General features: G+C 39.0%; 1 protein-coding gene across 5 annotated transcripts; it reads left to right on the forward strand.

The window, feature by feature from the left end:
- The first annotated feature begins 338 nt into the window (after positions 1-338).
- ANGEL2 (angel homolog 2) lies at positions 339-18917 on the forward strand. Of its 5 annotated transcripts, none has more exons than XM_039230075.1 (9): positions 339-568; positions 2969-3294; positions 7823-8079; positions 8997-9066; positions 10166-10587; positions 11618-11744; positions 12154-12211; positions 14897-15060; positions 16962-18917. In XM_039230075.1, exons 1-9 carry the CDS (start codon positions 510-512, stop codon positions 17111-17113), a joined length of 1635 nt encoding a protein of 544 aa, XP_039086006.1. In that variant the 5' UTR covers positions 339-509; the 3' UTR covers positions 17114-18917. The 5 variants fall into 5 exon arrangements, with proteins under 5 accessions (XP_039086006.1, XP_039086010.1, XP_039086008.1 ...); XM_039230077.1 differs by lacking the exon at positions 339-568 and adding an exon at positions 672-721; XM_039230076.1 differs by lacking the exon at positions 339-568 and adding an exon at positions 755-2074.
- The last annotated feature ends 1065 nt before the right edge of the window (positions 18918-19982 follow it).

The following is a 19982-nucleotide window of genomic DNA, read 5'->3' on the forward strand; positions in this document are numbered from 1 at the left end:
TGCGGATGTGTTCCAAAATTAACTGCAAAAATCCCTGGTATCACAGTTCTACCGAAACACAGAGTTCCCCACCCGGGGCGTCCGCCTTTTGACTCTCCTTAGGACATCATAAAAATACGCTAAAACACACCTTTTTCTTCTTAGGTCTCACAAAGTCAACACCTCCTACCCTCCCATAGGCCTACACAAAGCTGTTCGGCCCTTAGTTTAGCTCTTGTTTCTTTAAGACACAAGCGGGGCGTTTGCCCTCCTCCGAAATGGCCGTCCGTGCTTCCCCCGCTCTGCGCATGCTTCTGGAACGCAATTCGGGGTTGTCATTCGCAGACTTTCGCGGCGCAAGATGGGGACTTGGCGGCCGCCGAGCCCGAACCTCCCAGCATGCCTTGCAGCCGGGCCGGGAGACCCGACGTCTAGTGATGGGGAGCCCCCGGTGCTTTCGGCCGCCGGGTCGGGTGTAGAGGTTGAGGTTGAGCGCCGAGCCTGGCAATCCGACGTCCGCAAAGGGAAAAATGGAAGCGTGGCGCTGTGTGAGGAGAGGCTACGGCCGCTGTGTGGTGGGAAGAGGCCGGTCAGTAGGGCTGGGTGGCGGGAGGGAGGAGGGAGGGGCGGGGGCAGGCGGCCCGGCTTAACCCGGGGCGGGGCGGGCTGGGGGAGGAAGGAGGAGAAGAGGGTCCAGGCGGCGGTGCCGCCGGGACGAGCCTCCGGAGACCCCGAGGGATAGGTAAACCCGGCGCGCAGCCGGCGGGACGCTCGGCCGCGGGGTCCGGCCCGGGCCGATCGGTGGCCCGCAGGGCTCGTGCTTTCCCGACCTGGCTGGGCCTCGCAGCCCCGGCCCACTGCCCCCAGCCCTGCCCCCGAGCCAGCCCGAGCCCGCGCCCCGGTCCCCGGCCTCCTCCCAGGCCTCAGCACCCGCGGGGAGCTGAGCCTCCGCGGGGAGGCCGCGGGGCCGCAGCAGGTCCCGGGGTGGCCTGACCCCGAGAGAGGCGCGCGCGTCGCACGCACGCCCGGGGGTTTGTTGTTTGATGTTAGTGTCTCTCTCAAACTTTAGTCATTTGCGTATCAGCCTTTACGATTTTTTACCAAATTCTCGTTCCACACTTGTGTTTGCTGCATTCCTCTTGAAATTGACTCATGTTTTGAAAAAGCACTTAAGTAGTGCTGCCTGTATGGGCATCACCCCAAGCAGTATCCACGAAATCTTGGGTTTGATATACTGATTATGGGTTTTTTCCTAATAAATACTTAGATGTGAAAAATCGAAAAGTTTAATTGTGTACGGTATGAAACGGACTGGTGTACCGCACCTGGGAAACAGCACTGTATTAATTATTATATGTTGGGGGATCCGGTTTTAATCTCCTGTAGTCCGGGGCTTGATGACAGTTCATTTCTACAATGTTTCCTGAGTACCAGCTGTGTGCCAGGCACTGTGCTAGGCACTTGAGAAGAGACCAGGATTAAAATGAGTAAGAAAGCTCTGGCCTTGACGGAGCTTATCATCTTAAGAGAAGGAGACATCTCTAGAAGTAACTACAAATACAGAGAATAAGTTTCGGAGCACAAGAATTGTATTTCAGTACAGTAGCTTATTAGGATGGTCCAAGCACCCAAATCTCTATGACTTGCAGAGTTGTCACAAAGCAGAATAGTCGGCCCATGTCATGTCTTTAAAGTTGACAATTAAGTTGAATTTATAGAACAATTTGAGAATGCATAAACAGCAAAAGTATATAATAAAAATTTTAAAGGCCTTTAAAATGAAATGAACATATACAAGTTAAATAACAGTCGATACTGTTTAAGCTAAATTTCTTTGGTGGTAGAAGTGGACATTATTAACACTATCTTGGAAGTATACCTTTAATGAATTCTAGGAAAGGATACAAGTCCCCTGAATCGAAACTTTTTGCCAGAATAGTATGGTAAGAAGATGGTGTTTGAGTTGTATTGTTTCTTAAGAGGAGCCCGAGAACAACATAACTATTCAAGTTCATGATAACACTACTTTGGAGATACTTTGGATGATCAGTAAATTGGTGCTGCTAGGTTTGGAGTGTTGGTGAATTATTAATGAGTAAGTGCTATCCCATTTCATTTCCCTCAAGGAGAAGCATGCCTTTAAAAAAAAAAAAAAGATGGAAAAATGAATTACCCACCTACCAATTAGCAAGAGAGGTAGTTTGGTGAAGTTGTGATAGGTTTTTGTTTTTCCTAGCTATACAGATGTTTGGAAAATGTAATCTTGGTCAAAAAAAAAAAAAACAAAAACAAAACAAAAAAAAAAAAACACTGTTCAGAAACCTGTTTTTACTCCAAACCCAAGTTGAAGGAGAGATTGGCTTTACTTGTAGTCAGCTTATGTATTCCATAGTGATTTCACTATTATGGTTGCTGTGGATTTTATTTATCCAGAGTTTATAAGATACTAGAAAGTGACTCTGAAAACCAGTTTGATGGTTAATTTCTCAGTTGAACTGAGGACTTTTTGAAGTGTATGTGGTTTGGGAGCCTGGTGGATTCTATGTTAGGTATTTTGAATACCATTCATAGGTGTTGAAGGACAGCTTTGAGATACTGCTACTGATAATTAAATCACAGCTGCTTTCACCCGTCCTTTATAGATCTTGAAAATTTTTTTTAGATTCATATTTTTCTTCTTTTTTCAGAGAGAGAGCACACGAGTAGGAGAGAGAGGTAGCGGGAGACAGAGAGAAAGAGAGAGAGAGAGAATATCTGAAGCAGGCTCCATGCTCAGCTCAGAGTCCAGAGTCCGACGTGGGTCTCGATCCCACCACCATGAGATCATGACCTGAGCCAAAGTCAAGAGACGGACACTTAACCAACTGAGCCACCCTAGAAGTCAGATTTTAGATATCAGACATTATCTTTCCTTGAGGAAACATTTGGATTTTATGTGCTATAGCTGAACAAAAAGTGGTACCTGAAGGAGTGTATTTATTTCTTTTAGATACCCCATGTTTCCCCACGACCAGAAGAGTCTGGGCAGAGATTGGACTACACCGTGGGAGAATCTGCAAAGGTGTTGCTGGAACAGACATATTTCTAGTTGTATGAGGTGGCCTGGACATTACTCTCGAGCTCCTTATCCATACTTCAGTAGTAGGCATTTTTCACTACATTGGAGACCACCTTGTTTGTTTGAGTCTAGAACTCCGTTTCAGTACCATAACTGGAGACCTGACAGCCTGAGCCACACCTCTTTGATCCATCTCTCTAGTTACATCATGAACTCTGAGGGAGATGAGCCTTCATCAAAACGAAGAAAACACCAAGGTAAAGGTGACGTTTATCTTGGTGGAGAAATAGACGTAAGCCATAGAATGATTGACACTTTCCTATCTAATAATCCTTAAAACCCCCTCGAGGTTTTAGAGGGGTTCAGTATTTATTTTCAGCCGTTAGTTTTCTATTAGGAAAAAGGAAATTTTTTTTTAAATGACCTCTTGATTTATATCTGTTTTTATCTTTTGTGTATTTAGAAGAAAGCATATATATAGAGAGAGGGAGAGATGGAGAATGAGGTTGGGAAAGAATGTAGGGCTAGATTAAAACATTGTTTAATTTAAGAATAATTATCAAATTCATTGTTTTTAAAACAGAGGTCCTTAGACTTTCTAGAAATTGGTATATGTTCTTTGGAGTCCACAGATCTATAAAAAAATTAAATTTCATGTTTTTATTATTTACTTATGTACTTTAAAGATTTTATTTTTAAGTAATCTCCACACCCAACATGGGACTCGAACTCACAACCTGAGATCAAGAGTCACATGTTCCACTGACTGACCCAGCCAGGTGCCCCTCATGTTTTTATTTTTAATCTAACCTTTTTATGTAAGACCAAAGGATATTCTTAAATACACACAATCATTAAACAAAAGATTTTTTTTTTTTTACAGAGTAAGATTTTAGCTTATTCAGTGTATCTCTTGTACTGGGTTTTATATATAATCTTGAGTCTGTCGGACGTTTTATCTTTTCATAAGGGAACCACATCTTATTCAACTTTGAGAATGAGTTTTCTCTAAATATGTTGATTATTTCTAGTTTTGTCAGATTCTTTACAACCGACTAGACTCCCTCTGTGCTACCTCCTCCCCTAAAGCATATATGAATTATCGAAGTGGAACTTGGAGTTATCTTTCTTACTGAGCCATGGTTTTGGGGGAAGAAAATTCCTCTGGAGATATTTGGAAGTAGACTGTTGTGTTTCTATGTAGAGAGCCGACATAAGTTTTTCAAACAAAGTCCTACAGAGTTAGTCTCACTTGGAAGTCAGAGCTTGCAGGTTAAGCTAGAAGATTAATTAGTGCTCTTTTAAGAAGAAATTCTACAATAAATTTGAGGAGAAATTGTAAGCACTGAACGTAAAAAATCTATTTGTATAGTACTTAACCACAGCATATGTTCATAAACCAGTATTCGTTTGAATGAGCGACAGGTGTATTTAGAGGCATTAAAATTAGGCTCCTAAGAGCAGTCAATCCATAACCTATAAATCTAGGGCTGTACGGCGACATGAGATTGCTTTTCATTCATGCATTCATTGTTCATCAGGTCAGCACACTGCTCTCATGCTTAGCCTTCTGTAAATCTGGTGTGCTCCCAGGTGGAGCCGTGGCTTACTGACATAAGCATGGGCTCAGGAACCACTCCCTGCTGTCATTCTGTCCCACCACTAATTGTGTCAACTTGGACAGGTTATGGAGCCTCTCTCCTCCTTGGTTTCCAAGTGTGAAATAATGCCTACTTTGAAAGCCTGTTGAAGATGAAATGAGACATGTCAAAGTGCCTAATACACTGTTGGCTTCATAGTAGGTACTCAGAAAATTGTGGTGGTGGTGTTTTCCCTTTAATGGATGGGGGATGACATTTACATACTGATAAACTTTGATTGCAACCTGACTCTTTATATGTCCGTTCTTCCTAGGTATTGTGAATAAGGAAAATGCTCTTCGTTAAGCCATATTTGTGACTTCCGATAATTCACTAATACTTTTCAATCAAGAGAACAGCCTTCTAACTTGCCTATCACTTTAAAGTGGTATTTGAAGGAATTGTGTGACACAATTATGACTTTTTAATTAGGCACCCTAAAAACCTGATCAGGCCTATTGCTTACTTTCTTTGATTCATCTGTCTTCTCTGCTGTGACCACCTTGTTCCTCCTGACATGGAAGGTATATAAGCTTTTGTAGTGTGACTTTATGTTGTGAAGTATATGAAGGCCAGAGACTGTCCTCTTTATGAGTCGTTTTCAAATTGTCTTCCATGGAACCCTAGCTCTCAAACACATTTCTGTATGTTTACTAAAAGCAAATGTGGTCAGGAGAAAATATGTATTTCCCCCATCATCCTAGCCCCAGCCTATGAGGGATTGATGGTCATGACGCAAAAAGTAATGCCAGAGAGTCATACAAGTTTGCAAAGTTTGAAAGACACTATTAATTAGATAATTTGATGGTTTCAGTTATTTCAAAAAAGGAACTGCAAAAGAGTTGGCTTACAAACACTTGTCAGGACTGTACAAATCTCAGTGAATTTTATGTGCCCTTACATATACATATTTTACAGGAAAATATGAACAACTTTTTTAGACCTTCATTTTTCATATCTTAATATGATAGTGGCACCAGCGTAGGGCTGTAACTTTATCATGGTGGCTTGCATTTTGTTTGCATGACTAGAGCCCTTTATCTCCTGTACATAAGAAGACTGTGATTTGTGGCTACAAACCATTATAGACAGTCCCCAATTTATGAATGAATTGTGTTCTAGATAATTAGTTCTTGAGAATCAGTTGATGATCCCCAGTTTCCGTTTTCCCCATACACACTGTTACAATGTCATAGTAGTTCTGCGGGGGGTGTGCAGTTAGCTGTGGTTCTGGGCCTTTGCAGGTAGGATTCTCCATATTCAGTGAAGGATGGGGAAGAGGAGGGTTTCCATCCCTTTCCCGGGTACAGAACAAGCTCTGGGCCAAGTTCTGTAATCATTGAAGGCTTTTGTTTAGTTTGGTTTTCTTTCCTTCCACCTTTTTCTTTCCCCTTCTCTTCAGGCTCTTATACCTTCATGGTACCGTATGTCTCCCAGCACCGTGTTCCACCCAGACCTCACTATTCATAAAAATGATCTTCCTTTTCTAGCCTCTGGTCAAAATTTCTGTTCCTTCCATGCAGCAGATATTAAACATGTTTCCCAGAGGGTGTTTTTAAATTTTCACTTTATTGGCATTTCTATGGAGTATATTGGTATTCTGATTGTAAATTTATCATTGTAGAAGATTTAGAAATATCACCCACACTCCTTCCACTCAGAAATAACCACTCTTAAAAATACTGGTGTTTCCTTTTGGTCTTTTCTCCCCCTATGTATGGAATTTTTTTCCTCAATTTAATTTTTAATTACTGGAATCCTAGGCATTGTAATCCAGTGACGCAAAAACCTTTATGCAGGAGAAGGGAGATGTTCTAGGGCTGAGGTTTTTCCTGTAATCTTATTCAGGCTTGAAAGTCCATCTCCAAATCTGTTTTCCCAAGTTCTTCCCTTTCCTTGTTTTCCCCTTCTGTTGAGCTCATAGAATCTCTAAAAGTGCCACATTTTTCTCCATGGTTTCCATGGCAGTAAGAATATCCTCCTTAATTAATGGTGGGGTGAGGGAAACAAGGCCAAAGGGGTGTGTGTGTGTACCTTTGTGTGTGTATGCAGCTCGTGTCTAAGTGAAGAACTACCTATAACTGCAAAATCTCATGCTGTCGGATTCTCTCGTATCACTGTATCTTTGCAGAATGTAAACTGTCACACATTCCTGGTCGCTCGCTGTATGCTGGGTTCTTTAGCCAGCCCTTACCTAGCATTCTGCACCTGTGTTCTCTCTCATTTTTGATTTGGTGTCCATTAAAAAGAATTCTTGCATTCTTTTTGTTTGCATCGTTCCACTAAATACTGCTTCCACGTATTGCCATCATATACCCTTCATTCATGTCGAAACCAGAATTCTGAGATAAGTTCTTGCTAGAGCTTAATCATTTGATGATCTTGTCTTACTCATACTAAATAAAATACGGTGCGAAATCATCTTATTGAAAAGCCGGCTGTAACATACAAATACAGTTGACCTTTGAACAACACACAAGCTGTGTAGGTCCACGTACACGTGTACCTTTCTGATTAAGTACGACACGGCACTCTAAACCTATTTTCTCCTCTTAATAACATTTTCATTTCCCTAGCCTACTTGATTGTAAGAATACAGTATGTAATACATGTGTCACATGTTAATCTACTGTTTACGTTATCAGTAAGGCTATCAGTCAGTGGTAGGCTATTACTAGTTAAGTTTTGGGGGAGTCAGAAGTTTTATGCAGATTTTCCATTGCAGGGGTGGGGGGTACCCTTGACCCTCCTCCCCCCGCATTGTTCAAGGGTCAACTGTATATTGTTATGGTTATGAAGTTGCCAAGCTTGTCTGGCAGATCCACTTCTTAACCATTAAGTGAGAAACTAGGATGCCTATTCAGTCTTAGCTTTATTAACATACTCTCAGTCTCCAAAATGACTTGCCAGATCCTTTTAAACTTGTTTTGTACCTGTTGGTCAGTCATTATATCATTTTACTGCCTTTGTAATCAATTTGATGACAATTTACAATTACTTAGGGCTATGTTGCCATTTCCTAGGGGAAAACATTCTGTTCATCGCCTGTAGGAGTTTTTAAAAGGCAAGAAAAAGCTTACATAGAGGAAAATTTATGGTTTGTTTTTCACTAACTCTTTATATGTTGTTCAATGTATTTTAACAGGCACAATACAACGGCATTGGGAATATATATGTAACCATAGTAAAGACAAGACAAAGATCCTAGAAGACAAAAATGTTGACTCCACATGTGAAGACAGCGATACCAAGTTTGACTTTTCAGTGATGTCCTATAATATACTTTCACAAGATTTATTGGAAGACAATTCACACCTCTATAGACACTGCCGGCGGCCAGTTTTACACTGGAGTTTTAGGTTTCCCAATATTTTGAAAGAAATTAAACACTTTGATGCAGATGTAAGTGCAGAATATCTCCAAAATTCTTCACATAAGAAAAGTTCACTTGTGTACTGAATGGTTTTAATCTGTTTGGTTTGTGGTAGGAGGTTTTTGGGTTTTTGGGGGGTTTGTTTGTTTTTTTTGTTTTGTTTATTTATTTTTGTGAGTGAGTGAGGGAGAGAGCAAGCAGGGGATGGGCAGATAGGGAGAGAGAGAGGAAGAGAGAGACTGAATCGCAGCAGGATCTGTGCCATATCAAGCCCCACAGAGCCTGATGTGGGACTTTAACTCACAAACTGTAAGATCATGACCCGAGCTGAAACCAAGAGTCAGATGCTTAACGGACTGAGCCACCCAGGTGCCCTGAGAAGGTTTTAAACATAGTGATGGAACAGTTTTTAACAACGTAGCATGACTTCCAAAGAGTCATTTGGTAACGGTTGTTGGTATAAATAATCATTAAATTTTCAAAGAAAAGATCCAAAAAGTTCTACTTTAACAGACCGTTTTGAGACAGGGACTGGCATTATATTAGGTATTTAGTAACTGTTTCCTTTGACTTGAAATGTAAATCATTCTTATAAAAATCTAGAGGATGGCATTCAAATTACCTCGAGAAAGTACTAGAAGGACTTAGTACTAAGGAACATTTTAAATCAAGAAAACTACCCCAACATGTAAATTAAAAATATTTCTTTGGGGAAATACCAGTTTGGGATAGTAAGAGAGAGAGCTTCATATATGTAAAGGCCAGGGTTTGGGGGACTGATCAAATTTGGAAACATTAATTTGATAATTAAAAAAAAAAGATTGTGTCTTTTATTTTAAGTTTCATTAGATTTTTAGAATTTTAAAAGCCTGTTTTTAAAGATGAAAGCACCAGAAAGTTCATATTTACTCTTTGTTTTAATTCAAACCATTTTTTTTCTTCCAAGGTACTTTGTTTGCAAGAAGTTCAAGAAGATCATTATGGAGCAGAGATCAGACCAAGTTTGGAATCTTTGGGTACAATGTAACTTTTATTCTAGCCAGATTTATTTTGGAAGATTTGTGTACTATTAAAGCATAACTTGCTAACAAAGATGTGTGGTATATTGGCAAAAAAAAAAAATCTTAATTTTGAAAAAACTTAATACCCATTTCAAAAAGTCAGGAAAAGATTGAGGTATTTCAAGTGGAAACTTTTGTGTTGATACAGAATTTCGATTCAAACAGAAAAGCGTGTAAGAATCTCTTAATAGCTTCCTTTCCAGCAGTTGCTGTAGCCACAGCTAGACCTCTCAGATTCTGAGTTCCATATCAGAGTCCAGTTAGCTAACGGGAAGAAGCTAAAAACCTGCTTGATGAGTGAACACGTCTAGAAACAGTACATCTGTTTGAGAAATGCTGCCTACTTTGCATTCATTCCTCAGCAAATATTCTTTGAATGCCTACTACATCCTGTGCACTGGTCTAAACTGTGAGCCAAATAGATGAAAAGTCTCTGTCCTTATGGAGCCTACATTTTGGTGGAGGAAGGCTGACAACAAATAAATACTTAAATAGCACATTAGGTAATGATAATTTTGGAGAAAAGCAGGTAGGTAGAATGGGTCACATTTCAATTTTAAACAATGATCAGAGAAGGTAGGTAACATTTAAGCAAAGACTTACGGGAGGGAGGCGAAGGAACGAGCCACGCCTAGAGCATTGCAGATAATGGAAATAGCAAATAGCAAAGCCACGGCCCTGAGGTAGGAGTGCTAGGCAGGTGAGGAGGCGGTGAGTGTTGACAATGGGGAAGAGTTATAGGCCAAAAGGTCAGAGATGTACCATAGTGGCGGTGAGGGTGGTAGATTATCCTAAGCCCTTATATCCTTTGTCACAGCTTTTAGGAGGATGGAAATGAGAGCGTGATAAGGCACTTAACATTGACGACTAAAGTCTGCAAGTAAAGACCCATTCCGAGGACCTAGACCCAGTCCCAAACTTAACATCCTACATTATTAATGTTTTGCAGAAAACGCTTTGATAAATATTGTTCAAAAATATCAGGAGAGCTGTGTTTTGCCATATATATGTTTGTATGCCAGTCCCTTGTGTTAAATTTATTCCTTTCTTCTAGGTTATCACTGTGAATACAAGATGCGGACAGGAAGGAAACCTGACGGCTGTGCCATTTGCTTCAAACATTCCAAGTTTTCACTCTTATCAGTGAACCCAGTGGAATTCTACCGCCGTGATGTTCCTCTGTTGGACAGAGACAACGTTGGATTAGTGCTGCTGCTGCAGCCCAAACTTCCAAGCGCCGCCTCTCCTGTGATCTGTGTAGCTAACACACACCTGCTGTATAATCCAAGGCGGGGGGATATTAAGCTGACCCAACTGGCGATGCTTCTGGCAGAGATTTCCAGTGTTGCCCATCAGAAAGACGGCAGCTTCTGCCCCATCGTCATGTGTGGTGACTTTAATTCTGTCCCCGGTTCTCCACTCTATAGTTTCATAAAGGAAGGAAAATTGAATTATGAAGGACTCGCCATCGGAAAGGTAAGTGCTTGCTTCACCGTTACTAGGAGGTGGACTTAGTCTCTCTGTTCACTATACTATGAGGATGGTCGTCACACGGCTGTTTGGAAACCTCAGATGACCCAGTACCCTCAGGTCACCAAGCTGTGATGATTGTCCCCAACTAATAATGAGTAATTGTGTTCACTTGGTTGAGTTTCTGCTTTCCCATCTATCCGCAGCAACATTCTGCGTGCAGGAATGGGCAGGCAGCAAACACTTCTAAATGGGGAAGAAGGAAAAATAAAAGCATTGACAGACAGCACTTTGTAAAGGGGCGCTTGGCCAGCTCACTCAGTAGAGCACATGACTCTTGATCTCAGAGTTGTGAGTTCAAGCCACTGTGGGTGCGGAGCCTACTGAAAACCTGAAAATTAATAAAAAATACTTTGTAAATAAGGAACTATTCATAAAGGGGCAGAACGGGATTTTGAATGCTGGATGTGGGCAATATAGTTGGCAGAACAGTAATTTAATATTTCTTTAGTCTGCACATCTTCCTTTTCGTAATGGTAAATATTTTCATTCCTTAGCTGACTGTATCCCCTGTTGATCCCATGTTTTTTTTCCTTCATTGTGCTCTCTGTTGCTTGCTTCAGATCATTTACTTGATCTTCAGGATTTTAACCAAAACAAACTCTCCACCACTGAGTTTTGAGTGATCGTTTAAAATTTTGCAAGAGTTGATCTCTCTGAGTACTTTATATAATAGGAGTTCTGTTGCAGGTGGCAAAAGAGGGGGGGACAGTATTAGTCCAAAGCTATAGATCATGTAGATGTCCAAATTAGAATAATATGTATGGGAAAAGATTGTCATTTATGTAAATAGTAACTTTTTTCTGAACTGTATTTGAACAAGATTTTGTAAGCACAAATAATCACTTCGTATGATAAAGAACGGGTAGTATTTACCATTCTTGGATTTCCTCTTCTTATTTAAGACATAAACTCTTTCAATACATAAACTATTTAAAATCTATTCACTTAAGATCCCTGTTGAAATTTTGTTTAGGTATCTGGCCAGGAACAGTCTTCACGGGGACAAAGAATTTTATCTATTCCAATTTGGCCCCCAAACCTAGGTATCTCACAGAACTGTGTGTATGAGGTACAGCAGTTACCAAAAGTAGAAAAGACAGGTAAGTGTTTGCAGTATATCTTGGCAGTCTCCTTGATAATAGTGTTCCTTTTGAAGACATAAAACTACATTTTTCAAGGGATACCATCTCAGGAATGAATATTCGTGTATAAAAACATAGTGCTTACTTGCTTAATTCTTTTTTAAAGAACTCTAAATTTACCATTTTTAAGTTGACCTAGAATTTTCTGCATGGATTACTTGCATGTTGTTTTGGAAATTTGCATTTCAGTTTTGCTAATTATGGAGACCATCAAAACATATAGATTCCTGGATGAAACATTTAAGTAGGCATCCTGTCTAAACTAGATAATCCTAAATATTGTTCCTAGAGTGAGAGGACTATTTTGTGGCAAACGAGAACAAAACAGCATATTGACTGTTTAATATATTTCTCTTTGTTCGCACAGACAGTGATCTAACAGAAACAGAGCTGGACAAAACGGAGGTCCTAGTGACGGCCGAAAAGTGAGTTCTGGAAAGCAACAGTAGGCATTTACTGACTTTAGTTGGGTAAAAACACCATTTCTTAAAAATTGCTTTGGATAAAAAATGAAAATTATGTTATTCCATGCTGGTGAAGAATGCTGGCTCTTAAATCAAATAGACCTGTGTTCCAGTCCTAACTTTGCTACATTTCAGCTGTGTAATTTTGAGCAAGAAACTTAACATCTCTGAGATTCAATTTCCTTATCTATAATTTGGGGAGTTGTGAGGATTGCATGACACAAAGCATGGAAAGCTTGATATTTGCCACATACTAGGGGCTTAAGCAGTGTTATGTAAAGCAAACAGCCTCTCCACGGACCTGGAGCAGCTAGTACTCTGAAATTGATTGCTATTACATACTTAAACAAAGGTCAAGATCACAGGGAAATACCTTTCAGATTTCAACAGAATGCTTAGCCTCCTTTGACTTACTAGATCTCAAAACAATCTGTAGGGGAATTGATCAAAAAAAGGTTATACCAGTATAAATAATTATATTTAAATTTTTATAAATACTTTATAAAAATATTTATATCTCTCAAACTACAAGAAAAGGTTGTCAAAGGTGGAGGGCTGCAGGAGCCTGGATTACCTAGTATTGAAGACGCATACATAGTCGGGGCTGTGGTTGAGAAACAGATGCGCGTTAATACAACAGGATAGAGACTCGATCTTGTCTCTTTGGGAGAGTCTTGAAATGTCTTGATTTTGTGTTGTAGCTCTTTTGTTACTTTTTTAATTTTTGTGTTACCACTTAACATTTAGGGACCAAATTAGAACCACCTCTTACTCATTGTATTTGCTTTCTTCTCAGCCTTACTATATTTTGTATACCTTGTTTTGAGAAAATATTCTCTCATATATAAGAACCTAGTAAGATAAGTAATATTTTCTGAATTTTTGAAAAAGAATATTTAAAAATTCATGATTAAACCTTACAAATATAGTAAAAACGTGCCTGAGTAAGATTAATAAAAAGGCTAATCTGACTAACAAATATTTGGATTTGAATAATTCTAAAATGTTTTTATAACAAAATGAGGTATAAGAAAAGATACTTTTAAGTATCTATATGTAAATATAGTGTGCTTATATGCAGAGCTTATATCTATAAATCAAAAAATAGTAACAGAAACCTATTTTACATTTAATAGTATTGTAAACATAAGTCCTTAGACATGAAATGTCACTAAAACTTGAAAGTAAGGGCATTTTGAAAGAACTACCTTCCTTTGTTCTTTGACATTGAGCTTTTTTTTTTTTTAATGTTTATGTTTGAGAGAGACATACAGAGTGCCAGCATGGAAAGGGCAGAGAGAGGGGGAGACGCAGAATCTGAAGCAGACTCCAGGCTCCAGGCTGTCAGCACAGAGCCAACACAGGGTTCGAACTCATGAACTGTGAGATCATGACCTGAGCTAAAGTCAGATGCTTCACCCAGGTGCCCCTGACATTGAGTTTTTTAAAAAGCAGGGCAGCATCTTTCATGTGTATCTTAAGCACCTAAGAGAGTGCTTAGAACTTAGAGCTATTTGTTAAATGTTTGTTGAATTTTAAAACGTTAAAAAAAACTTTTCATGATATAAAAGATCTTTAATCTTCAAGATGTGTTTATAGGAAATGATTTTTAAACCCTTAATTTAGTACATCACATGTATTTGTAACATGAGATTAGTATAAACCATTACTAACAGAAGCTGTTTTAAGATGCAGTACAAAATTATCTGTTATATTATAGCAAGAATAGTCCTAGAAAAAGGTAACCTCTCTGACAATAAAAGTCTGGTGGGTTCTAGATAATATTCATAAAGGCCACTTTTTCTTAAAAACACAACAGGAGTGCCTGGGTGGCTCAGTCGGTTGAGCATCCAGCTCTTGATTGTAAGCTCAGGTCATGATCTCAAGATCATGGGATGGAGCTCCACATCATTTCCACACTGAGCGTGGATCCTGCTTAAGATTCTCTTTCTCTCCCCCCCCTTTCTTTCTCTCTTTTTCTCTCCCCCCTCCATTCTCCCTCTCTTCCCCTTCCCCTTCCCCTTCTCTCTCTGCACCTCTCCCCTGCTCCTGTGCTATCTCTGTCATTAAATTAAGTATCCTTTAAAAAACACAACAAATAACTTATAAATTGTTTTAGAATGCATATTAGTAAATGGAGGCTTTTAAATATGTTACAATCAATAATAAATCACATTAATGTGTTAATTATTGAGCTTTTCCCCCCTCTGTGTCACTGCCTTGTGAATGGGTTTTGGATATCCCTGCATGATTAATAAATGCCAAATTGTGATATTGTCTCTTTTAAAAAGCTTGTGTGAATGCCTGGCTTTGTCTGGAAATTAAGTGAGAAAGTGCTTTAAAAAAGAGGAATTCTAGGGACACCTGGGTGGCTCAGCCAGTTGAGCCTCCGACTTCAGCTCAGGTCATGATCTCACAGTTCGTGGGTTCAAGCCCTGTGTCAGGCTCTGTGCTGACAGCTCAGAGCCTGGACCCTGCTTCGGATTCTGTGTCTCCCTCTCTCTCTGCCCCTGCCCTGTTCACTCTCTGTCTCTCTCTCAAAAATAAACAAACATTAAAAATCTTAAGATAAATAAATTAATAGGAGAAACTCTAAAAATCAAGAAAAACTTGGTGGATGCTAAACACTTATTCTTTTCATTTTAGATTATCTTCACATTTACAACACCATTTCAGCTTGTCGTCTGTTTATTCACATTATTTTCCTGACACTGGAATTCCAGAAGTGACCACTTGTCATTCCCGAAGTGCCATAACTGTGGATTATATTTTCTATTCTGCTGCAAAGGAAGATGTTGCCGGACAACCAGGTAAAGAGTGTGTGTGATCTGACATCGTGCATTGAGGATACAGTAACTAAAAACTCAGGGCTGAGGTTGACAGGGTCAGCTAACCATCTAGGTGACGTTCTAGATTTCAAAGTTTAAAATACTTTGAAGTTGGTAATATATTGGAGTAAATCAGCTAATCACCTGCAAAACACAGAGTCAGTGATGCACCTCAAAGCAAATTATTGCCTAAGAATTCTGTCCTTCACCCGGCCTTCCAGTTCTGGTCAGCTGCTGAGTTTTGGGTCTCTCATGCCCTTGGTTTCTATTTTATTGATTTTAGTTGTCATAAATGTACTGTTTCTCTTTTGAGAGCAACATCAGATAGTTTTGTACTTAAGTGTTACTAACACATACTGCCTTCATTGGAGGGTCTTACTTACTGCCAGCAATAGATAGTGGTGTCATCTCGACTCTGGAATACTGGATCTTTCCCAAAAGGTAAGTCCATTATGTGAATATGTGGTTTCGAAAAGCAAAGATGATAAAACACTTTTCCTTGTATGATTCAATGAGTGTAATATCTTAAATATTAACCAAAGGACTTGAAATGGAGAAGAAAATGCAGTTTAAAATGACTGGCAGTCAAATAATATCATTCAGAAAACTTTGCAGGTACAAAATGTGGGCGGCTCTTTTGTCTTTTCTGATTCCCCCCAACCCTGTTTTGTTGTACTACTTTCCTTTTCTCCTTCTTTATCCTGTTTGTGTTTTCCTTCCTACTGAGGATCACTTGATTAGTAATACTCGAGATGATTTACCCCTCCCCACTAGATCAAGTCTAGGAAATAAATGGTCTTGCTGCTTTGAATCTGTTGTAGGGGCAGTTGTCATGCTGGAAGTGCTCACTAGGTGGCGCGAGTGTGCCATGGGCCAGCACCTCCAATGATTTCCCCTTAGACATGTCCTCTTTCTCTACTGTGAGCACTGACTCTGGGACCAAAATATTCTAATTTTTTAAAAAAATGCTTATTTGTGAGAGAGAGAGAGAGCATTAGCAGAGGGGGACAGAGAGAGAATCCCAAGCAAGCTCTGCTCTGCCAGCTCTCCGTGCCACCCAACTGGTTGAGCCACCCAGGCACCCCCAAAGTTTACTAATTTACTCTCCAGCCAGCTTATAAACTTCCTGCCCCACCGTGGTTCAATCTTTCTGCCTTATACAACTCCAGAATAGTTGATGAATGAATTTATGTAGTTGTCAATCCCAAATTACTTGTAACATTCTTATTTTTACACTGATACTTTTCTTCTAAAGATTATTTGCAAGGGTATCTGGCTGGCTTCATTGGCAGAGCATGTGACTCTTAATCCCAGGGCCATAAACACAAGCCCCACGCTGGGTACAGAGATTAATTTTAAAAAAATAATAAACTTTAAAAAAAGCTTATTTGTAGAACTGAAAACAAAAACATCTGAACTAGGAAGAACAAACATCCGAAACTACTGTGGGTTGGAGAATTATAATTAGGTTATAACTCAATATGAAATTGAATTATGGGGCGCCAGGGTGGCTCAGTCGGTTAAGCATCTGACTTGATTTGGGCTCAAGTCATGATCCCAGGGTTGTGGGATCAAGCCCCACATCGGGCTCTGCACTGACAGCACAGGGTCTGCTTGGGATTCTCTCTCTCCCTCTTTCTGCCCCTCCTCTACTCACATGTGCATCCCCTCTCCCTTCCCCTATCAAAATAAATACACTTCAAAAAATTAAATGAAATTTAATCATATTCTAAAAATTGTTTCCTATTAGACTTCCAGAGGGATCTGAAGTTCTATATCATCGTTTTTTTTTTTTTAAATAAAGACTTGTTTCATTTACAGTGATTCATTTACAATGACCTATTGACAGTTTCACTAAATAGCAATATGTTTCTTTAATGTAGGAGCTGAAGTTGCTCTGGTTGGTGGCTTGAAACTTCTGGCCAGGCTATCACTTCTCACAGAACAAGACTTATGGACTGTTAATGGACTTCCAAATGAAAATAACTCTTCAGATCATCTGCCTTTATTGGCTAAGTTCAGACTCGAGCTGTGACTCTTCTTTAATTACATATACACTTTTGTGTCCAATTTTTATTCTTTTTCAAAAAGTGTAAAATAGTTCTTGAGAGCTTGCATGTTTATTTTTGCGCTGTGGAGTTTCGGATTCGGAAGAGGTTCTGTTAAATGCTTGAGACAGATGTCCAAAGCAACACGTTTACAACAATTTTCTTTGTAATAACAAAAACGTATTTTCCTGACAAGTGAGATCTAAATGCTCCTTATTGTAAAAGAGTTGTAAATATTTTTTATTCTTAGTCCCAGTAAAATTGACAGTGATTTTTAAATATAGTGCATCCTCTTTAGTTAGTACAGAATTTCAGTTGATGTTTTTGGCAAGCTTTACAGTGGATCCAAAGTATATTTGAGTTCTTGCAAACCACAGCTCATTTCCCTTCCAGAAGGCCTGATTTCATTGTGCGGACCATCTGTTTGTCAAGTCCTAATTCATCTCCAAAATCACTGGGTCGTTCACAAGTGTCCAGCCAGCCAGTTTAGTTTGGTTTTGAGGGAGCTTAATAATGCTTTCTAAAGTTGTGCAAGTTGCTTAATCCATCTTATTACTATCCCGAGCCGTGTAAAATGTCTACATTTTGTTGGGAAATGTAGTAGGAGAGGAGTGTTGCACATGCCCCCTCTTTTCCATCCTGTGAGACAGACCATTCCAGCATGCCAGAGAGAGGAAGAGACTGGGTTATAATGCCTTCATTTCCCCAGCAATTCTTTTTTCCTTTTTTCTCTTCAGTTTCAGGAAGAGATCCCTAGGTTGGGGGAAAGACTTTATTTTTCTGAACCAGTTCTGTAGAAACTTATTTTATTAGGAAGCTTTTCTTTAGAACAAAGTGGCAGCTATAGGATTATTTTGGTTTTGCCTCAGATATTTAGGAAGCCCACAAAACTAGTGGGAGATACCAACTTGGAGACCTAATACTCTCAAGTAGTAATTTTAACGGTCTTAGTGGTTTTGTTTCTAAGATGTCAGTTACTCTTTCTTTCATCGTGAGGCCACAGTGTGCGATGGTGCTGACGTTTTTTTTTGTAAAGTGGTTAAGAGCAGGTCTAATTAGTCTCACAGCTGGCACTATGTGAATGTTTGAATCGAAAGTTTGAAAATTGAAAAAGTGAAAACATCCCCATTTTTGAGACATTAGGATCAAAGAATTATGTGTGTTTTTACTAAGTAGTAATTTTATATTTGAATTACACTGAATTATAAAAGTTTTTACAATGAGCGTTCCTCGTAGAATGACTCCTCTGAAATTAGAAAGCCGTTCCTCCAAGTCCTGGACTTCAAAGGTTTTTGTATGAAAGTATATTGACTACAGTTATTTTTTAAGAAAATAAATCAGATGACTACCTGAATAAGACGTGTCACGGGTTATAAGGATTTGCCTAGTAAAAACTGTAATAAGCAAGTATTTTTAAATGTTTAATTTCTCACTTTTTTGGGTTTTTACTTACAGTATTACCTGTAGTTCTAAGATTTTCCACATTTTCTAGTAACAGTTTGCAGAATATTCAGTGTTCTAATTAGCAGATATTGTTGCCGTTAAATAATAATAGTGCAATTAGTCCCTTTTAATATTGGGGAAAGAGAAAGAAAATTCATTAAGTACTGCTTTGTGTTATGTGAGTTTATTAACAGATAATTTTGTGTATAGGTCATTGTTGACAAACTAACATCCCTGAAGACCTCTGTGAAAATGTAATGTTTTATATCCTGATTAATATATTGATTTTAGGCCCTTTACATGTGCTTCACTTTGTAGAGTTAATCCATAAAAATGCTTTCTACTTTAGCCTTTAAAGTGTAGTAGTATTTTGTGAACCGGAGGCCAAAGCCTCAATGTAACTTTCCCACAGGTTTTTAAAGCTCCACTAAGATTAATGATCTATTCCTCTTTACTTTTTACGGTCAGAACTGGTAACTGTTGGAATCTTGTATCTACCTGCCAGAAGCATTTAAATCTGGTTCATTGCTGCAGCCAAATCCCTGACAGTCTGAAGTGCTGTACTATCCATGTTTAAAAATGGAAAGAGATACTGTTGAGTAATGAAATTTCGGTTTTACTTTTAATTTAGGGGAAACAGAGAAATCAAGTCATTTGCACTTTGTCCCTGTGAATCACCTAATAAATTATTACACCAGCGCATCTGTGCCTGAAGGTTTCGTGGCAGGTGGACTAAGCTGCATACGCTGGGCCATTGCCCCATCTAAACTATTTCATTGCCCTGAGCCTGTATTACGTCGGGTGATGCTAAGATGTAAGTGAATTAAGATGTGGCAAAACAGCATAGTGTCTAATACAGAGTCTGAAAATTGTGGAAGAAGACGGGGATGAGAGAGTGATAAATGAATTTGCTAGGACAAGTATGTAGTCAAAGGACAAGAAAAAAAATAATAAATCACACCATCTTACATTCTTGGAAGAAGAGCAATCCTTCAGTTTCCAGGATGGTTTTATTAAAGGTCCCATGCTGTGTATAAACATACAAGTGATGAGAAAAACGTTAACTTGAAACATGCACTTATCTGGCATTCTCTAAAATACCATTATACAAGTTTTCCTTTACTTAGAAAAATACCCACTAAAACAGTCACATTTTTCCTTAAAGATTTAAAAACAAATGTATTGGCCAGAACAAAGTCCAAGAGAATAAACAAGATTCTGAATTGTGTGTCAAAAAAACTGTACAAGGTTGTACATAAAACTATAGCTTACAAAAGCCTCGGGTATAGTAAGAATACAGAATTAAGATTTCCAAAGTTCTATTTACCAATATCTATTAATAAAATCCTTATGAAATAATTGACTTAGAAAAAGTGAAATGCTCATGATTTCAAACTGTATAGAAAATACTAA

Source organism: Hyaena hyaena, unplaced genomic scaffold, assembly GCF_003009895.1.
Source record: "Hyaena hyaena isolate Hyena2069 unplaced genomic scaffold, ASM300989v1 scaffold_43, whole genome shotgun sequence".
Taxonomy (NCBI): Eukaryota; Metazoa; Chordata; class Mammalia; order Carnivora; family Hyaenidae; genus Hyaena; species Hyaena hyaena.